Raw genomic sequence first — 22,071 nt, 5'->3', positions numbered from 1 at the left:
ACATCATTTTAGCCACCTCAGCAGATTTTAATTTCTGAACATAAAACAAACTCACAGAAACTGACCTTAAATGAGCAGGACCAGGCATTATACCTAATTATTCTAAATTTCCAATGTGCTGTTTGTTTCGAATTTTAACAAATGGATTTAAAACCTAGACATGTTAAGTAAGTTAAGTACAGCGAGAATCTATCAGGCTATGTTTCCTATAACCCTGGAAATCTCAGTAAGAAACAGTGAATAGTGTCTGACTATGATGTCAAGTTGCCTTTTAGGAAGGAATAGGCATCTAGCCCTATTTTTGCCATGGAGGTTAGCAACTGTGGTAAATCTTGATGTGGAGAATGTGGATTAAAAATGAGGACTTGTGAGTCGCCAAACTCCAAGGTCTGTTGATCCACTCAGAGATCAGCTCTTCTGCTGCACATGACAGCTGAGTTGGAGGTCACAGAGTGTTGCAAGTTTTTCCAAAGACATCTTTGTCTAACTGTTTACAACAAATCGGCTGCAAGGCGGGGAAGGGTAATGTCACACGGTGGTGGCCCATCCTGGGGACCCTAATATCACTAACAGCCTGAGCAGATGGCACTGTGCCACCCAAATGGGTGCCCTGCAGGAGCTTGGCTAGGAAATCTACCTTGGAATCAACGCTTCTCTCATTTACAGTTTTGACAGGGGTGTGCGGTGTGCTCAGGGATGTAGACTCGAGCCACAGGCCTATCTCTTCTTCTAAGCCAGAAATCACATAGATTGTGGAAACGAAATCTATCCATCTAGCCACAAAAGGATGTCATAACGGTGCTGTAAAAGTACAGACCACAAAGGCGAGCCCTCCCTTACTGACGTGGGACTCTAGAAACCTGCCTAGGAGTGATCTGACTTAATCAATTTCAGCTGTGAAATGGCAAGAGCAAAGGTGTCAATTGCTATAGAGGCTAACCAGTTGGTTTCTCCAGAAGATATTACAACAGAGCGCATGATACAGACCTGCTGATAAACAAGACAGGGTAATGGCCGCTGAGGATAATTGTTCAACACACTGGAATAAAGTTTGCTCCTGCCATAGTGCATCATACAGCCAGAGTTGGAAGAACAGCACCTAAAAACTCATTGTCTATTGATAGAAGAAGACACTTGAGGGCATTATTTATTATGTCCCAGGGCCAGGAGGGGCTTTCTTCCTGAACAGTCAATTGTTTTATCTGTGTTCACTGACTCCTGGGACTGAACTGATTTCCCTTGTGGCTGCAAGAACTCTGAGCGCCAAAATCATGGCTTATTTCAAGCTGGTGTACATGAGTTCCACAAAGACGTTAAACTCGCTTTTTTTCCCCCTATTTTTTGTTTTTTGTTTTCCCTCTTTCGTTCATTAAGTCTCCCTTTATCTTTTAAAAGGAAAAAAAATCTAAAAAGGAATTTACATGAAATCTTAAAATAAAGGAGGTCCGTAGGATGTTCTGGTACTGCACGTGGAGCCAAGTACAGAAAGAAGGAACGGAGCCTCAAGGTCATCGGTCAAGGTCAAACCTCGGGGACAACTCAGGTTATCCCTGTGGGGACCCACCTGGCCTTGAGCTTGTCACTTTCCTGTCTCATCCGCGTCTTAGGAGTTCTACATTTCACAGTTCTCTTATCTAGTTAATAAATCACATTGGTTTTTCTACGTCACGTAAGCCAGAGCTTCCTCTCCTTCCTGCTTCCTTGGAGTCACACCATGCCTCCCACAGAAGATCCTCTCATCTCCCTTGCAGTTTGCCCGGGGTTGCTGCACAGAATGCTGTTTGCTTCTGAGACACTGGTTTTAGAACTGGAGGCATTACACTAACTCTTTCAGATGGACCACTCTGTGCTTGGAAAAGAATATCCTCTGATACACTTGGACATTTACTTCTTTTAAGAGTACTGTGTGCTATACTTTAACGTTTTAAAAGCACAGAGCACATATCTTCCCAGAGGTCGTGATTTTAGACGTAAATTGCTCTTCACAATCTCTCAGTCTTTAGTGGAAAGCTGAGAACCCTGTGCAGAGATCCCAGCACTGGAAGTGAATCCCGACCATAGTTGATTCCATTTGTATGTTTCAGATCCCAAGAGAACATTTCAGTGTCCACTGCTACCTTTTTATTCCTGTTGCCTTTTAATCCAGCACTTATAAATGAAAAGGCACATTCACGCAGGAGTACTGACTTGACCACAGCTCTTTTTTCTATTAATAGAATATCAATAGGAGAGCTCACTCACCGTACTGGCTAGCCCCTGCGTAGATGCTGTCATTTCTTGTGCTGTGATCCTTGATGTAAATGATTGGCACAAATGTAGATCCATAGAGTATTCCAGATATTACCGCAAGGCTGCAGCCACTTAAGAAACAAAAAGAAAACCAGTGTGTATCTTGGCCAGAGGAAACATTTCCGACACACGAATGGAACCACAAGTAAAGCTTTCTTCAATTTTAAGCAGTTTAGCAGAAGCCAGACCTCTGACTTGGCCTCTGTGAGTTATGAGGAGAGAAGTGTAGCCCCAGCCGTCTACTGTGTCATGGTGGAAGGGCTAGACATGCAGAGGGAGTAAGGAACTGTTGTAGTACACTACAAATGTCACTGTGCACGAGCTGCTGCTGAGGGCTGTACGCCACACAAATAAACTGATGTACGAGGCACAGATAAAATGATGGACATTCTGTTTTACGTTTCCCTCAGATATAAGTTCCAGGATCCTCATGGAACATGGACAGACTACGGACAAATGCATTTTTTCTTTAGAATGGCTGCAGAAACAAAACCGATTATGGTCAAGTCAAAAGAGTTCATTGACTCCGAGAATCTGAATATTTTAGGTATAAAAAAATTTCTTTATGAGAAGAAGTAATGTTTCATTTCAAACACTGTCAACTCTTTGGCCGTGGGCCCTGTACGCATAGAACAGGAACTGGCGTTTGGGGAGGGGGGCGGGTTTGAGGGAGAAGATGGGCATTTTAGGACAGTCCCTCTATCTTCATACAAACAAGGATTTAAAAGAGGGAAGCCGTTGTAGACCAGACCCCTGTCTTCAAAGCCTGGTGCCACAACCCTGTAATCTCAGAGAGAGGAGGAGTGTTGTTTGAAGCAGCATGGAATATATACCAAGATTCTGTTGAAAAACAAACAAAAACCAAAACCATAAAATGAATTAAAAACTCCCTTAAGCCTAAAAACAAATTGCTTATCAATTTTAATAGTTTTATTTAAAGATGTTTAAAGGACACGAGAATCCAGAACTCTCTGTACATGTTGGCAATACATTCCCTGTACATTGCAGGCCTCTGACTTGAAGGAAGACAAGATTCCTTGGTTCCAGACACTTAGCTATGAAAAGATAATTAGAATTTCCTTTTAGGTAGTCCTTGGGATAGATCCCCGGGCCTCTTAGACACTAGGTGAGTGCTTTAAGCTATATCCCCAGCCCTAAAAACTTCCCCTTCACAGATATTCTGTTAATGAAAGACATGCTCTGTGAGAAAATATATGAAAATATTTTTAGGAAACTAGTTCATCCTGAATGCAATATATTCTTCTTTCACAACTTGATTAATTTTTGTCTTTTTGACTAAATTCACTTAATTTAGTCAAACATTTATTCTATGGCTTCTTGCCCATTGTGAAGACAATGTATCTACTGTCTTTAAGCTGGGGTCATACAGCTCAGTGATAGTGTTTGACTGGTATGCCCCAAACAAGAAACCACTTCAATGTCCTGGGTCTGAAGGAGTTATCCCAGTCACAAAGTTCAAACAGCCAAGCCAGTGAAAGGGGACCTGTGTACTACAGTATGTATTAAATAGTTTGGCTCTCCAGGAAAAAAATAAAAAACAAACAAAAAGTAAGTTAAAAAACCAAATCACTAAACCCTTCACTATACCCTTTAGTGAGATGGGCTGCTTTAAGGCATCTCTGAAGTGCTTATGATGGAGACATGGGGTTAGGACTTATACAGGGACACAATGTTTTATTATATTTGACAACAGATACCTGAGATCATAAAACAGTCACATGGGAAAGAAAGGTATCCCTCTGCTGATCAAATGGAGCACACTATTTAATTAGACTGAATACTCACTACACGGTTATTACGCAACCGCTATACTTTTGGTACTAAAGTCCTACAAAATACACTTGCTCTTGCCACTGGCTCCTTGTCAGATACAGTATGCCTCGAGGCTTCTTCTGTACCGAAATCTCAGCAGGGTGTAAAGAACCCTGTCGCCCAGGAGGTGGAGGTGCAAGTTTTCACGATCATTTTCTTCCTGGGATCAGATGAATGTCACCACATATCTCTGGACCCTCTCTTTTAGAAAACATGAAACACAACAGGAGAGAGAGAAGCTTCCCAGCCTTACACAATGCGTTGGTACGTGGTAGAAAGTCTATCCACCCAGGAGGAATCCACACACGGGTCTTCGGTTCTGTTGATCACCTGTGGAAGCCATCAGAGATACCCACATACAAGGACCTTCAGCAGACAATTTCAGTGCCACACAAAGCCTTCCAGCGTTTCCTCCCCTCTCAACCATGTCTTAACACACACACACACACACACACACACACACACACACACACACACACACACAAAGTCATCTATGAGCTCTGGGAGTTTAGAGCCGCTCTACTGACTCCACCCCTCCAGTTTGCAACTTAAACATTTTCCACAGATTAATGTGTAGCTACTTGATAAATTTAGATTTCATGGTTCACTAGTGTATTTAAGTAAACTGTAAAGAAATTAGACCCAAGAAAAACTCAGACGTTCTACAGCAGAATGCATTAAAATCAATTAACATTTTAATGTCTCTTTTCTCTTAATAACATTATTTTATTTATTTTTTATTTTTTTATTTTTTTACTGAATTAAAATACCTCCAGCCACATCTCAAAGTTAGGCTGATACTTTGAGTTAAGGAAAATCTGTGAGACAAACTTGAAGAATATTTAACATTGCTAACATTATGGACTGTAATCCTCGGTGCCTCCCAGCTGACCATGCTCTTGGTGTACATAAGGAGGGAGATCTGAAGTCACTGTCCCTGCCGTGTCCGGTTTTCCTGAGTCGGTGCTCAAGCCTTGCAAAGTCTTCCTCATCCATCCTAATGACTTTAATCTAATCTGACTTAGAAGATCTAGTAAGCCCACCATGTATCTCTCTGCAAGGTTTTTTTTTTTTTTTTTTTTTTTTTAACTTTGTTCCTTTGTTCAAAGCCCGGTTAGCCGCAAGGCATCATCTAGATCCCTGGATCGGGTAAGAAGGACAAGAGCTTCCTCTCAGGGCCAAATTATCTTTTCTTGAAGCACACAGCCCTTAAAGATGCCCAGAAATCAATATCCCTCTTTTCTCTTTTTAGGTCAATTTAATGCGGGTATCAGCCATCTCACTTGATAGCCGGAAAGGGGAGGGGCAGAATCCCCGCAGAGTGGGGAAGCTGCCAGCGAGGCAAAGCCTGTGGCTGTGGCTGTGGGCCCAGGGACCTAGCTGATGGGAAGCCGGGTGGGACTGAAGGACTGGCACGGGGTCCTGGCAACGTGGACTGGGCCTCGTGCAAGCTTTGCAGCGGGGCCCTCGACAGCTGGGTGAAGTCACGTCTCTGTAAGGTCGGTCCTGTTTAACGCTGGTTTCAGACCAACTTATATTCCTCATGGTCAAAACAGTGCCTCCTTGTATATTTTCTGTCACTGCCATTACACAAAACATAAATGAAGATAAAGCCAAACATGAAAAAATGGATCCAGCCGATTTCCTACTGGCGCGAGATCTCACTGTGCATCGTGAGCTCTCTCTGCCCATTCCTTCCTTCCGTCTTCTCCTCAGCCTTCTCCCTCTGCCTAAGCTACTCTCTCACATCTCCACAGGGCTATGCAAGCACCCAAAGGATCCTCAATGAAAAACTACAATCACATACCCCACAGAGATCCATTGTCAAAAAAGTCACCCTCATCGGTGGGAAGGGGAAAACCTGACTCACTTTTGATAAATATGCTGAACTACTTTTATAGCCTTGAGGGATGGAAAATACCACCTTCCCTCATGTGGGTCAGAGTTAGGTTTTGTCTTTACATTCTGGTAGTATGAATGAAATGGTCCCTATAGGCCCACAGGAACTGGCACTATTAAATGTGGCCTTGTTGGAATAGATGTGGCTTTGTTGGAGGAAATGTGTCACTGGGGGCAGACAGCGAAGTTTCATAAGCTCAAACCAGGCCTAGTAGTGCCGTCTCTTTCTGCTGCCTGCCAATCCAGATGTAGAACTCCTGGCTACCTCTCTAGAACATGTCTGCCTGCGTGCCACCAAGTTCCCTGCCATGATGATGATAGACTAACCTTCTGAACTGTAAGCCAGCCCCAATTAAATGTTTTCTTATATGTGTTGCGGTGATCATAGGGTCTCTTCACAACAGTAGAGACCCTGAGACATATCCCGATCTTAAGTTTCAAATCGAATCGTGCCACACAATACTCACGGGCTCTGCCATCAGTGGTGTGCGGTCCGCGCTGCCTGGGTTATTCGGAATTTCACTTTTGATGAACAAAAACGTGAGCGCACTGCAGGAAAATACATTCCAATGAGATTGGTCCTGACATGGTTGCTTTGTTTTGTTTTTTTTTTTCCGAGGGAAAACAAAACTTAAATGATTCCTGGTAACAGAATTACTTTCACACACTCCCTGTGTGTGTGTGTGTGTGTGTGTGTGTGTGTGTGTGTGGTCGGGGGTGGGCTTGCTGTCTCTTCAACGTCCCCTAACCATGACATAGCACCACATGAAAGGGAAAGTGAACACAGCCCTGAAGGATCCCTTGTCTATCGGAACGGCAACTGCCCAAACTTTAACAATAACTTGCTGGACAGCTGTAAGAGATGGCCACTTCTATGTGACAGTCACATTTGTGATAAAGGACACTCTTCCTGGAGGAGAAATTAGGAAGGTGATGTCTCCTGACCCATAGTGCCTGTGATCCTAGCTCTTGAGAGACCAAAAGAGGGGGACCAAGTTCAGGGCCAGTCTGGGCTTTGCATCCTAGGGCAACATGAGCTGTATAGCGAGACCTTGTCTTCAAAACAAAATGACGGAAAGAATGGATTTTATGAGATTAAATGCAGCATACATTTTGTGTTGTAAAGGGGGAGTTAAAGGTGGCTATGTTCTTCTAATTAGAATTTTGCCCTTGGATTGTCACCTCACATGGATGGATCAGGAAGTACTGTGGAATTTTAGTAGGGCTGTCCAGACTGGTCCATTGTTAGACAAAGGACTGCAGCCCTATGAAAGGAAAGCTTAAAAAAACGAAGGCCTGCACTTCCTCACAATGCAGCATAATGGCGGAGGTTGGGGGGGGGGGAAACACCACTCTAGAGAGAGAACAGAACAGACGCTTGGATAACCCACAGCACGTCCTTTTATTTTTTAATAGGAAAGAAAATCTGTCTGGAAGTTGAGGAAAGAAGACAGAAAGTTCAAAGCCATTCTGGACTAGCTAGTGAGGACTTAGGCAAGCAAGCAAGCAAACAGGCAGGCAGGCAGGCAAACAAGCAAGCAAATAAGTCCTCTGCTGATTCAAAGCCCTCGAGTGGCTCCTGTTGTATAAACAGAGAGCCATGTTATACAGAGAAAATGTAAAACTAGAAGTTGTCTCACCAGTCCTTTAAAGACTGAAGCGTACAGTGGACTGAAACGATCGTTTTAATTATGAAAAGAAAAGAAGCGCCTGAGCTGGAGAGATGGTCCAGTGGGCAAAGTGTGTGCTGTGCAAGAATGAGGACCTGAGTCTGAATCCTCAGAACCGATGTGAGAGGAAACACATGCAATGAGAGAGGGTGGAGTCCTAACACTCCTGCAGAAGGATGGGACACTGGGACAGAAGAGTGCCTGGGACCTTGCAGGCCAATTGACCTGGTGGTGTATGCAGCAGCCATGAGGGTCTATATCAAAAAGACAGAAGTCAAGCAGTAGTTGAGGTTGTCCTCTGACCTCCACACACCTCTGCACCCAAATGCATACATGAATATGTGTGTGGGCACACACACAGAGAAACAGACACAGACACATACACAAGGGACATCACCCCCCCCTCCACACACACACACAGAGACACACACATAGGCTTGGACATACACACAGATACTGACACACACACACACAGACATACACAGACACAGACACACACACACACATACACACACACACACACACACACACACACGCACACAGAAAGAGAGAGAGAGAGAGAGAGAGAGAGAGAGAGAGAGAAAACAAAGCCACTTTGTAACCAATGAAACTATATTTTGTTTCTTCACACTACCACAAGCTCTAAATTCACTCAGCCAATGCCCTTCAAAATGAACCTCTTAAAGCCATTAAGTTAAACTAATTAAATAACAGATTGGTGCAGTTCCACTCAGGAGAGCAATAGAGATGGGGCCTGGATGCCTCACAGGAAGAGATCCCTGCATCCTCTCTGCATCCTGGAGCTGCAGATCCAGCTCTTAACAGAGCTGCAGAGTCCCTCCGGTTCATTGCCTAATCTAACATTAAGTTGAGACACCAACAAATGTCCCAAAGGGCTACTATGCGAGAATATAATAGTACAGGTATTTGGGTGCTACGTGTCCCTAAAAGGCTGTGTCAAATGTTTGGTGACTGGTCTCCTTGCTGTGAGGAGGTGGTCTGCCTCTCAGAGATGGAGCTTAACCAGAGGGTCAGTGTTAGGGGCATCACTTTAAAGGGGTTCGTTGAGGTTCCTTGTCTTTCCCTTCTGTTGCCTGTGGTAGATAGCTTTGCTCCTCCATACACTGTGGTCTATTGGGCAACTTCTCCACAGCCCCAACCATGGGGCTGATTCATTATATCAGGCCCCATGGGACCTTTTCACTCACATTGATGATTTCTAGTGTTTACTACAGAAGAGACGGTGAATGCTGATGGAGGATACCTTACATATGGCGCCTTACCCATGTGTCTAGGCATGCAAAGCTCTCAAAACATTTACTCTTCAAGTTATCTTAGAAGATTGGTGCTAGCACTACCTCCTCTTTAAGGATGCAAAAACCAAGGACTTGGAGAAGAGCTCTGTGCAAGGTCATCTGGGTAGAAGTGTCAGAGTACGAGAAACTAACCGATTTGTAATTTTAGGGAAAAATTTGGTGTTTTTAAAGAAGAAATTGGAAGGAGAAAGGTACTTAATGTACTGGATAGACCAACGTTAAATTATTACCATTAAGTTAAAACTAGACACGCTAAATTAGAATTTTACAGTGTGAAGAAATGGTCTCAGAACTACTGAAAGCTAGAGTTCCGTGTGAACTGTACAGAACACATAAAACTGCCTCTAACCAAATGTGTCAAGAATTTACAGTTTTAGGATAAGCTTTGCTATGCGTCCCCAATTGCCTAGGGACTACTCTCTAAGGCAACATTTCAATGACAAAGAGATTGTTCGTGAATGTGGCTGGGGAAAAACACCGTTACTGGAGGAAGGAAGATATACTGTTCTTTCCCAGAAGACTGAAAAAGTACTGAAGTCTTTGAGGGCAATGCTATTCAGTATGTGCAGCACTGACAGAGGCAGATAAAAATGGAACCCAGAGAGAGAAGGTGACTGAATTTAAGGTGACCTGATTCTTGCTTGAGTTTTATTGGCAAAACTTCACCACCGTGTGGAGATTCAAAGTCATTTTCATCCTTAGTGATACAGTATACACAAGAGAAGGAGACATGGAAAACTCAGTATTCAAAAGAGAATGGGAAAGGTGAGAGAGCTATAGCTGGGTTAAGAAGAAGGAATGGGGGAGTGGGAATCAGAAGCTGGAATCAGCAAGGCTCCCCTTCCCTGCAGTCAGCCATGATCTGACATGTTGAATGCAAGGTATACATTTCTCTACCTTGTGTACCACATAGCATGGTGCTGCCTCCTTGTCTCAGGCCCTAGGCATGCATTGGCATTCCTTTGCCCAGTTAGCAAAGAACCACCCAGAACTTAGTCACTTGCAGTCAGTCCCCTTAGTCAAACCCACTCCGGTGATTTGCAGTGCTGGATTCAGCTAATGTGAGCACAAATCACAAGAGTGGCGAGGCAATCTGGCAGAGCCATGTGCCATAGAGGACCATTCAGAGTTACCTTTCAGTGAGAAGGTAAGGACGTCCTTAGCTTAAAAAACAAAGGGGAAGAAAAACCTGCACTAAAGGCTCTAAGACCTGTAGTGAGAACAAAACTAACTCATAATGTAAGACATAGATATTTTGCCTAGCTATTTTGCCTTACTGAAACCATAAAACTATAAAAGTGTGGCCTTAGTGCTTAGTTAAAATGGAAAAAGCATGAGGTCATAGGTGTTTGGTACTCCTTGTGTTTTAGCAATCCTCTGAGGGTCAGTATATCCTCTTGGATGGTCAAGAACTACTGAACTAAATAGAATAAGCAACCATTCCAGTTGCATAGAGGAAGCCAGAAGAATATTGACTTGAGTAGCATACTATGGTAGCTATTCAATACATCCAGGTTCTTATTCATCTGCAATGTATTTTGATTTTCTCTCTAGTATAGATATTGAAATTCTGTAACTTTTCTGAGTTTCTCAGAGTTTTTGAGAATTAAAATTAGGCTTCCCAACATCCCTCCCAAATCTGGTATTTCTTGTGCTGGAAATAAGGTCTGTCTTTGAAAATTAAGAACCGGGAAACATAAATTTTATGAAGTGTAGGTTTAAAGAAAATGTAAAGATATTAAAAGCTATAGAAAGTAGGGCTGGAGAGATAGCTCGGTGGTTAAGGGCACTGGCTGCTCTTGGTGAGGGTTTGATTTTGAGCATCCACATGTCAGCCCACAACCATCTGTCATTCAAGTTTCAGGGAATTGGACCCTCTTCTCTGACAGGCACACACGTGGTGCACATACATGCAGGCAGAACATTCATACACATAAAAAATGTTAAAACAAATCTTTAGAAAATACTCCGAATGACTGAAAAAACTAAGGACTAGAAACATCTGCAGACCTTACTACTGACAGCCCAGCTCCAAAGTAATTCAGCATTGGCTTGGACACGTCTTCTGCATCCATCCCAAACCAGCCAAACCTGGAAATCCAGAAACATAGCAAATCAGATACTGCTAAAATGTTTTACAGTGATGCTTAAGACTAGGACTTGGGGCTGGACTCTTGAGTTTAAATCTTGGTTCTTTCATGCACTATCTTTGGATATGTTGCTTTTCTAAACTGTTCTTCTAATGTCCATGCTAAAGTAGAGAAAATAGCAGTTGAGGTATGGTGACATGTCCTTGCAGTTTCCAGAGGTAAGACAAGAAGAACTCAAATCCAGTCTGGGCTATAGTACTCTGGAGGCAGAAGCAGGTGGATCTCTGTGAGTTTGAAGCCATCCTGGCCATATATTAATTTCCAGGCCAGCCAGGGCTACATAGTGAGATCCTATTCCAAAAACAAAACAAAAAAAAATAAAACAAAAGCTCCTAAATCAAGCAAACCAAACCCAAACCCAAACCCAAACCCAACCCAAACCAAAAAACAACCATGAGAAAACACAGATACATATATTTCAACCCCGGGGAACAGCCCTGCACATGCTAGACAATACTCAAATCCTAAGCTACATCTCAAGCCCTTTAATAATCTTTGAGGTATTTGAAATGACTTCTTGGCTAAAAATTTCTACTCTTTGACATTAGTTTACACTCTTTTTTTCCCCACCATGGTTCAACTGTGTCACAATTATTAACACTCTTCATGGAGAACTACCCAAGGGTAAGAGAGTGAGGCAGGGAGAAAAAGCATTGTATTAAAACAAATAAAACTGCAGGGCACTGGGAGAGAAAGGATTGGGAAAAAAAACATATATATATATATATAGTAAGCTAGCAGACTGATTTGCCTTGTTCTTTTGGAGAGGTTACAACGCTTTTGAATAGGAGGGAAGCCTTAAAGTGAGGCAAGAGTAACGTTCTGTCTTCTCACTTCCCCAAGCCTGGCCTGGCCACAACCCACACCAGATGGGGTTTCTCTGTGAGGCCCTGGCTGTGGTAGAACTCACTTTGTAGACCAGGCTAGCCTGGAATTCAGAGATCCACTTGGCTCTACCTCCCAAGTGCTGGGATAAAAGGTGTGGGTCACCATGCCCGGTTCCTTAAATGTTTTGCTATGGCTACATCTCACTAAATCTTTACAAAATGCCAGGGAGATGGAGCAACACAGATTGTTGCTCTATTCTAAGGAAGAGCATCTACTTTAGAATGGATACCTGGTCAGGCAGTAGAGAGGGAAAGCAGGCATCAGCTGCCTTTCTCTCTCCCCACGTGAGTTCCAGATACAGCTTTTTACTATTTGATTTCCTTGACTATATCTTCATAAACTATTTAGATCACTTATAAAGAGCTTCCGGCAAATGGACAGGGCTCATTTATATGTGCCAGCCATATCTGAGATGGTTACCTTGAGCTTGCCCAGCCAGTTAAGGTGTTAAATGATCCCCAGATTAAGATTCCAAGACCTAAACCGATGGTTTTGATAATTGGGACAACGGCGATGTTCCCTGTAGATACAACATGCAGGAAAAACAGATCACTTCCCACACAAGTGCATTTCTAAGTGAAATTACTATTTTTTCCTGAATTTCACTTCTGCCTCAACACAATCCTAGAATGTACTCTCTCACACTCACTGGCTTTCCTTCCAAGATTCTCACAACCATTGACTTATGCTCTTGGGGGTCACCAGGGCCAAATCCCTGATGGTGTAGAATGTTGTCACTAGCACAGTTGCTATGGAGACAAGATTCTCGCTATGTTGCACAGGCTGGCCTCCCATTTTAGGACTCAAGAAATCCTATCTCATCCTTCCCAGTAGCTTGGACAATGCATGCTCCACCCTACCCAGCTCACTGCTGCTTCTGTAAAACACTTCCTACCCTCTCTGAATCCGACTCAGTCCTGTAGTTTCCTCTCCCAGGTTTCCTCTTTAGGCTTGTGAGCCACCTCTGTCTCCTGATTTGAACCATTGATCAGAGAGGGTCATGTACCCTGGTAACGTAGCTCCAGCCTAGACCGTCTGGAGTCTCAGTGTTCTGCTCTGAACTGCGGATGCAGCCTGAAGCTAGTGTCCTCCCCTGTGGTGAAGCTCAGAGGGTACCATGCTCCACTTATTTTCCCATTTGGGAAAGTTCTTCTGGTTTCAAGGTGTTAGTCTCCCTTCTAATCAGCTGGAATAAAGTCCTTACACCACCAGCTCCTCCCTTTCCTCTGTGCGCCAGACCGGTTGGTGGTGATAACCTACAATGTGCTTATATTTCTCAAGTTTGGCTCCCTACTTATCCACCCTGAGCTCTGTGGAACCTGATTGTGAGATAAAGATCTACAAGATGGGCCTGGCATGGGGACACCTATCTTTAATCTCAGATTCTCTGTGAGCTAGAGACCAGCCTGGTCCACATAGTGCTTCAGGTGAGCCAGGGCTACGTAGTGATACCTCTATCTCAAATAAATAAATAAGTAAATAAACAAATAATTTCAAAAATTAAAAAAAATGTTCATTTTGGCAGTGCATGTATTAAAACTGAAGTGATACAAATAGGGTTAGCATGACCCCTGCACAAGGAGGACAAAGATATCCACAAAGCATTCCACATTTTGCACTAGCCTTGACCAATATATATATATATATACACAGGATGGCAAAGGAGAGATGTCTAGTATGAAATTACATCAGGAAGCAGAGGCAGGAGGACTCAGAGCTCTAGGCTGGCCTGAACATCATGATGAGAAGTTGTTTTCAAAAGCCAAGAGAATGAGGGAACAGACACTGTTCACTCTCTCCAGGTGGTAAACAATCACAGAGACACAGCCAAGGTCCAAGGATTGGTAATGCAAATTCTGTTTTTTTACTTTACTTCTTGATCTCTGATTAATGAATTTCATTAAATCATTTAATCCCTCAAAGACTAAAGTGGGTAAGTAGCATCATTTTAATATTTTAAATTTTATTTGCATCTAACAAATTTATCTTTTAAAGATTGTCAGCAATTCTCTCTCTCTCTCTCTCTCTCTCTCTCTCTCTCTCTCTCTCTCTTTCTCTCTCTAAAATGGGAGACTTTTCAGGTTGAATTCATAGTGAGAGAACTGTTTCTGAATGGCTACCTGGAGATGTAGATTCTACTGTAGACTGTTAAGGCATTGATAAAGCAATGAGGAGATTTTTAATTGTCTGTTTTCTCTTTGCTAAATGTTACTCAAAATGTTTACATGCTGCTATTTGCCAGCTTTTGAGGATAAGCTCACAAATGATGTTATAACCAAGGGCTGCTCTCTAATAAACACTTTCTGATAAACATGCTGGAGGAAGGTCAAATGATACGATGGCATTTGAGTTATGTGTTAAAAGGATCAAATATCTTTAATAATTTTCTAGCAAGAACTTAAAACATTTAAAGGGAAAAGAAATCCAGAAATTTCCCAAAATGTATGAAAGAAAACAATATACAGCTCATGTCTGTCATGTGTACCTAATGACTATGAGTTCACTGTGCTTTTTCTCCTGGTTGTGACTACGACTATATGACCCATGTATAAGATGAGTATGCACATTACCTGTTGCCCAAATGCAGCCACCAAGCATTGCAAATGGCCAGAATTTAGGGCAGTGTAGTGTCAAGTTGACCACCAAGGCAACCAACCAAATGGCAGCACAGAGCACCCACTGAAGGAACATCCCTACAAATGAGACAACCTGGCATTACTTGGCAGAAAGATTTGAGTATATGCATGTTTAAGAATATCTGCAAGATGTTCTTAGAGAGACACACACAAATCCTGACATGTCTCCATGGTAGGCACGTGGTGCATTTATTCTTACAGCTACTTTATGTCATGGTGGGCCCAACCACAGACACCAAGGAAACAAACCTGGTCAAAAATCTGTAGGTACACCTCTACCTGGACTGTAAAGTCTAGATGCTTGACCCCGAAGACCACAACGGGTTCCTGCTTACCATGCTGTTCTTCTACTTTGTAGTCAAACCAAGAAATGCCTATTAAAGAATTTGGGGAAGAACGAGTCTGTATTTCTACTCTGATGCCAGTCTCAGCGCAAAACTATCAAGACATGGCACCGAGAACTTCTCAACTTAAGCCTTGGGATATACTTTGCCTTTTGTGGTTCACACAGTTGGAGTTTAATTCCCGAGATGAGACAGATTTTACAAGCCTGAGACTTAACTTTCTAGGCCAGCACTCCTGGGCTTTTTTGTGAGACAAGGTGCTACTGGCTAGTTACCAGAAGATGAACATAGCAGTGGCCAATCAAGACTCCTGTACCATCTAGGTCTCAGGGACTGAAAAGGCAGATATTCCACACCAAATGAAGCACCAAGGAAGCTGTCAGTCTACGCTGCCATTTTTGCTTGTAACTTGCAAAACTTTTGTCTATTTCTGTTCATTCTCACAACAGAGTCAAGGGAAAACAATGTCTTCTAACTTTTGAGACTTGTAACAAAGCAGTATTGGAGTAGAAAAGGAACTTCGTGCTACAAGTGAGAAACTAAAAACAAAAAACTGGTAAGACTTGCTGGGTTGGCAGTGGCTCAGACTAGAGCGTTCTACTATGTGAAGACGCCTTGGGTTCAGTTTCCAGAAACAAACACACACAAGGTGTAGAGGGTTGATCTGGTGCTGCCTGTACTACAATGATAAATTCTGTACTCCCAAACCTGCAGACTGCAGATCCTCACGTATACCAGCCTTAGTTGTGTAAGCATTGACCCTGATTGGTTAATAGAGAAACCTACAGCTATAGCTGGGCAGAAGAGAGGTAGGTGGGGTTGGCAGACCTGGGGTTTGAGCCTCAGGGCGGGACCACAGGGAGAGTGAGGGAGGAGGAGGAAGTAAGAGGTTGCAATGGGGTAGGTGGATCCTGAGCACTGGCCTTGAGGAGTAGGAGTAGGACTGGCCCAGGCAGAACATGGTAAGTAATATCTCGGGTTATTGACAGGGAAGAAGACAAAATAGCATAGAGGGTTGATATCTCCCTAGCTCTAGTGCTATAAGACTTATTATAAATATAAAGGCTTTGGGGTCTTTTATTTGGGAACTATATGGTCAAAATAGGGTAAACCTTCCCCCCAAATAATATTGACCACAACTCATGGGACCTGTGTCTAGGATCACAAACCCAACAGGTAGACCAGCTGTCCATTTTGGTAAGGGTTTTTTTTTTTTTCCTTGTTAACTTCCAAAAGAAAAGGCTAGGAGAAAGGATTTGTAATCCTTTTGTCTAAGCAGTATGAAGACTGAGGAACTAGGGAGATTTAAAAGTAACTTGGATGTTGCCTTCCTGTAGGTGTTCACTGTTGCCTCCACTCCCTTTTTGAAGGGCATGGGGCAGGCTAGGGCAATGCCTGCTTTCCTTCACTAAACCTCAGCTTGTACTCTTTCGCTGCACTGTGGCAGTGCATTTCTAAAATTATGGTCCTGAGCAAAACCATGCAGGAAAAAACCTCAGGACAGAACCACCTCTGGTTTGGAGAAAGACACTGATAAACTGCACCAGCAATACATTTAATTAAAACAACAGCAACAACAACACCCCAGAAATGAACAAAAATAGTTTTTAACTGATTAAATAATGGTTAAGTATAGTAACAGTATATTAGACCTAGACCTTTAATTTGTAAAGGACTGGAGGTTTGTGTGGAGGGCCCACTGCAAAGATTGTAGCCTGTGGATCATTGCAGGGCTGCAGGAACAGGGCTCTGACATCAGATGTGAGTGAGCCTGAGGCACAGCATATACGGTAAACTCGGGGATCGTGTGCGGTGAACTGAAAAAACACGGTATATGGTTTTGTGGTAAGGATGTGTGTCTGTGCATGCACACGTGGTAAACTGAGGCCGGGTGCAGAGCTCTGTGGAGAGGGATGCATGTGCGCATGCCCAGGTTACAGTACTGCCACGCATCTTTATCCGAGAGCGGCGTTCTGCGCTTGCCTCATGGTTTGTTAGAGATGAGCTGGCTCACTCGTAAACAGGTTTGTGTTCTGCTCAGATTGACCTCTCACGTATCAGCTGTGTCGAAAATTGGTTTTCAAATGAATGCTGATAGTGGAACTGGCCATAACTTACCTATTTTCTGAACACGGCAGCAGACACAGTCAAGAAGATGTTCCAGTGGTACCCACACCCTGCCTTCACCACAGAGCACCATCTTCCTTCCTGTCCTGACGCACCCTCAGTGCGCCACAAGGGGCACTGTGAGATGATCTATGTGAGTTCTAGTTACTAGGCACTATGATCAATAAAATGTATGTTTTTTAGCTGTTATTTTAAAAAGATAAAACAAAAACAAAGCAAATAACTAAGACACTTAAAAGCAAGTTTAGGTTAACAATAAAAAAGCCAATTACCATCACCAGTGTCGTATTTTTTAAGTGGTACAAAGTTGGAGCCATACAAGAGGATTGCTACAGCAGAGGAGAGGTAGCCGGTGGTGAGGTCTGTTGAATTATTGCTCATGGTGGCAGGGTGGCAGCTTGCAGACCGGCTCACGTTCGATCTGTGTTTTACAGGAGTTTCTGAAATTCAAAAACAAAAAATTCAAAAACAACAACAACAAAAAAATGAAGGTGAGAAGCTGCGAACCTGTGAACCAATTGTGATCCAGATATGAAGTCTCTGGGTCGAAAGGGGGCCAAGGCTCCTATTTGCAGATAGGTCGCTAAACAATTATCTGTCGTTTGTAGGCGATGCTCTTGCGCTGGCTTTGTTCTTTATCTGTACTACCATTCCTTTTTAAATCACTAACTTACAAGAAGAAACACCATTTTCCCCCTTCAGGATTTGAAAATCTAACTTTTTACAGGATCTGTACCCAGTTTTTATTTTCTGCATTTCAAGGATCACTCCCCTGTAAAGTTGTCTGGCATGACAAACAGGTTTCTGGACTCTTCTGTTGTGTCAATCAAATCCAAACTTTGCCTGAGAAGACTTCCAGAACTATTGTTTTCTAAGTGAGTGTTTGCTGTACTTCAGACATGAGCCTGAAGATGCACTCAGGTTGCAGGGCCATTACAGATACAGAATCTTTCCTGTCCATTAGTAGAGCCCTAGGTAGGAAATTCATAGCTCCAGAATCTTTCCTAAGGTACAGATCCGTGAGAGCATGTGCTTAATATGACTGGACCCTGGGTTCATCCCCCAGCACAGTGCACATACATGGTGTACATGCTGTGTGCATGCATGAATAAATATCTATACCATCAATTTTTAGAAATGAAGATAGACAAGAATCTCATAAAATCCACGATTGTCAGCAGTGTTATTCCCAAGGGCGTCTTACAGGAGCGTGCAAGGCAGCTACTTAGACATCCCTGCTGTGCGGTCTGGAGGAGACAAGCCATATAAGGTAACTGAGCTTTCAATAAAACCATTAAGGTCAGGACAAAGAAGAAAAAAATCAGGTCTTCAGCTAAATTATATTTTAAGTACTCTGTTGCTAAAGGTGTCCAGCGGCCACGATTCTGAACACTGCAAATCGAGAATTTTCTGTCACTGCAAAAAGTTCTATCAGATATCATTGCTACAAAAAAAGTTCTGAGCTGGACGGTGGTGGTGCATGTAATCCTAGCACTCTGGGAGGCAGAGGCAGGCGGATTTCTGAGTTCGAGGCCAGCCTGGTCTACAGAGTGAGTTCCAAGACAGCCAGGGCTATACAGAGAAACCCTGTCTCGGACAGTAGGTGAGGTACCCATGACGTGAGCTCAGATGCCTGACACCCACATAACATCCTGCAAAAAGCATGTAACTATAACTCCGTGGCTGGGTGAGGAGGGAGAAGAGTGAGGAGGGTCAAAGGGGCTCACTGGTCAGCCAGCCTGGTTTAAATGGTTAGGTTCAGATTCAGTGGGAGACCCTGTCTCCAAACGCTAGGCGGAAGGGCTGGAAAGATGGCTCAGCATTTGCGTCTCCTCCAGAGACCTGAGCTTTTGGGTTCCTGGTACCAAAGCTGAATAATGCCACCACCTGTAACCCCAGCCCCAGAAGATACAACACCCTCATCTGGCCTCTACAGGCACCTGCACACATGAACACACACCTGCACAAAGGTGCACACACAGGCACAACCATACACACATAAATTAATAATGTCTTTCCTCTGACCTCCACCCACGCACTCACAGGCACACATGCACACATATATATCACACACATACACATAAAAGCAAAAGGATCAAGCCCACCAGGAACCAAAAGTCAGTTACTTTGCAGTGACAGTATTTGGTAAAGCCTGCTGAACACAAGTCACTGTCACCGGCTGCATCCGCACCATGCTATTTCAGATTTATATTTTGTATGTTGATCCTTTGTAATAACCTCTCTGAAATGGAATTCAGAATAATACTGAGCTCTTTTTGTTCTTCTAGACTTAATACAGTGATGATACCCTGTGGGTATGTATTGAGGAAGGCATCCTTGAAGCCAATCTTATTTTCTATTTTAAGGGAAAAATATTCAAAGTTCACACATTGCTCTTCAGGTGGTCTTGTAGAGACCATCCTTATATTGGCCAGGCGGTAGTGGCACAGGCTTTTAATTCCAGCACTTGGGGGGCACAGACAGGTGGATCTCTGTGAACTGGAGGCCAGCCTATTCTAAAGAGTGAGTTCCAGGACAGCCAAGGCTATGCAAAGAAACCCTGTCTCGAACTCCCACACACACTCCCAAACCCAAACAACAAGACTCGACATTGTTATGGAGGATTTAACAGAAAACAGAAACCACTTCAAATAAGTGTTCACAATAAGCTTTGGAAAAGAAAATGTCTATTTGATATATGTGCATATATACATATATTTTCTTAAAAAACAAAATCATGGTGGGTAGAAAACATTTTCTACATTGGGGTGCAGCTAAGGAAGAGACAATGAAGTCTTTTAAAAAAGCTATATAGTAATTATTCAATATAGAGACTATACTGCCTGTAGGCTCCAAGAAAGTTTATGCCTTTAAGTGGCTTACAATGGCCCCTGCTCAAGAGTCAAGAGGGATGTGGGATCAGGAATACTAGGCGCAAACCAACAGTTCCAGCACTGGGAAGCTGAGGAGAGACTGCTCTTTGTTCAATAAATGAATAAGACAGATAGATAAATATCAGGGCTTTTAAATATGAGGCAGGAGAGCCCATCTAGAATTAATAGATAAATAAACAAATAACCAATAGGACTTTTAAATGTGAGGCAGGCGCTATTTTGGAAGGCTGTTGTGGGACTGAAAATACAGGTTTAACAGCTAAGAAATATTTTTTTTTCCTATTTTAATTAAAAGAAGCAAAGCAAGTGCAAGGATAAGAGGACAGCGCCTAACTGTTTAATGAGGTAGATTATTTTACAGGGAAGAAGGCTCCACTAAGGAATATTGATGGGCAGCCACAGGTTTCAGCCTGAATTGAATGAATAATCAGTAATGCTAATTAGAGCGCATGACCTCATTTGACTGCTGAATCAACTCCAGTCAGTTATGGCCTTAGATAAACGATGTTCATTTACAGCACACAACTCCAGCACATTTCAAAAAGCACATGATCTAATTCCCTGTGAACCAACAATCCCAGGCTGCCACAAGGAAGAGACCATCTTGCTCTAAATCAGTGACATTTCTGTGGTAGAAAGAAGCGTCATTACCTTACCAGACGTGCACTCCCAATTCCCCCTTAGCACACACCTATCCTAAACTATTCCTTTAAAAATCTTATTTTCAGCCCAGGTTGGTAGCAAACTAATTTTCGGCACTCAGAAGGCAGAAGCAGGCGGATCTTTGAGATCATCGCCTGCCTGATTCATATAGCTAGTTCCAGGCCATCCAGGACTACACTAGGGAGACCTGTCTTTAAAAAAGCAAGCAAACAAAATTTATTTATTATTATTATTGTTGTTGTTGTTGTATTTAAGTTATTAGTCCAGCATGCTTGGCAAACGCTCTGCTCAGCTATACCGGAACCCCCCCTTTTTTTTTACATGTTTGATTTGAGACAGTATCACAAGTTTTTCTAGGCACTTTAAACTCACTCCAGAGCCCAGTCAATCCTTAAACTTGTGATATACCCCCCACGTTCATTTAAAATTTTTTCAATTTTTAGTTAGACAATAGAATCATAAACATCACGTGGGTGGGTCAGGTAGCATGTGACCTGCCCATACAGGTTTACCTTAGCCAGATTATCAACCAGGCAGCAGCTATCGAAATAGTTCGCTTTTCTCCAAGGTAAAAGCTTTCAACAATCTGTGGAAAAGTCTCAAGTCCAAGTATTCTAAGGTTTACGTGTTAAGTATCCACTGATATTTTATTAAGCTACATTCATTCTAAAAGAAACTTTGTTACTTTCGTTTCATTACTGGTATATCTGCTGTTTTCCCTACTACTTTAAAGTTTTAAGTAGCTCCTCCCCTCCGTTTAAGATAGTGCCGGCGCTAGATCAATACCGCCTGCTCTAGTGTAAAGATTTCATTTCTGGTTTCTTTTAATTTCCTCCAATCTGAGGGCGGCTTCGCCTGTGCTGACTGGGCTGACGTCACTTGTGCTGGCACTTACTTGCTCTGCGAGTTTTCCCAAGGAGCTGCAGGCTGCAGGGCGCCTCTCAGACCCAGGGCCACCTCAGACTCAGGTGACCCGTGGGTACTCACTCAGCTGGCTCTCCCTAGGACTCCTGCGGACTTCCTGCCGGCAGCTGGAAGCACCAGAGTCCCTCCCAGGCGGAGGCTCGGGACAGCCTCCCAGTCAGTCAGGTGACTAAGGAGTCGTCGGGTCCTCTGTCAATCAGCTAGTTAACCAGAGAGGTTTTTTTCCCCCTTAAAGAAGAGTTCAGTCGAGGAGTGTTCCTCTTTCTCCACATCCTCTCCAACACCTGCTGTCTCCTGAGTTTTTGACCTTAGCCATTCTGACTGGTGTGAGGTGAAATCTCAAGGTTGTTTTGATTTGCATTTCCCTAATGATTAATGATGTTGAACATTTCTTAAGGTGCTTCTCAGCCCTCAGAAGTTCATGTGAAAATTTTTTGT

The 22,071-nt window shown here is 43.1% G+C and overlaps 1 protein-coding gene and 1 non-coding gene across 3 annotated transcripts in view; one reads left to right on the top strand and one right to left on the bottom strand.

Annotated features, from left to right (window-relative positions):
- Tmem144 (transmembrane protein 144) overlaps positions 1-21,727 on the bottom strand; it is a 30,306-nt gene extending 8,579 nt beyond the window's left edge. Inside the window, exons 1-8 of one of the 2 annotated variants that reach the window (XM_052180319.1) lie at positions 21,605-21,727; positions 17,425-17,592; positions 14,616-14,738; positions 12,466-12,565; positions 11,018-11,098; positions 6,489-6,570; positions 4,376-4,452; positions 2,242-2,360 (exon numbers count right to left, since the gene is read on the bottom strand). In XM_052180319.1, the coding sequence (XP_052036279.1) occupies positions 2,242-2,360; positions 4,376-4,452; positions 6,489-6,570; positions 11,018-11,098; positions 12,466-12,565; positions 14,616-14,738; positions 17,425-17,533 (691 nt within the window). In that variant the 5' untranslated portion in view covers positions 17,534-17,592; positions 21,605-21,727. Of the gene's footprint in view, positions 1-2,241; positions 2,361-4,375; positions 4,453-6,488; positions 6,571-11,017; positions 11,099-12,465; positions 12,566-14,615; positions 14,739-17,424; positions 17,593-21,604 lie in introns of those variants that run through there. The other variant, XM_052180320.1, reaches the window with a different exon arrangement.
- On the top strand, positions 13,559-13,661 carry LOC127683840 (U6 spliceosomal RNA). Its single transcript, XR_007977638.1, has one exon. It is a non-coding gene; the product is annotated as a U6 spliceosomal RNA (small nuclear RNA).
- Positions 21,728-22,071: the final 344 nt, after the last annotated feature.

This window comes from Apodemus sylvaticus, chromosome 4 (genome assembly GCF_947179515.1).
Source record: "Apodemus sylvaticus chromosome 4, mApoSyl1.1, whole genome shotgun sequence".
Lineage (NCBI taxonomy): Eukaryota > Metazoa > Chordata > Mammalia > Rodentia > Muridae > Apodemus > Apodemus sylvaticus.
Note: the sequence above shows the minus strand (reverse complement) of the source record. Positions and strands in the feature narration are given on the sequence as shown.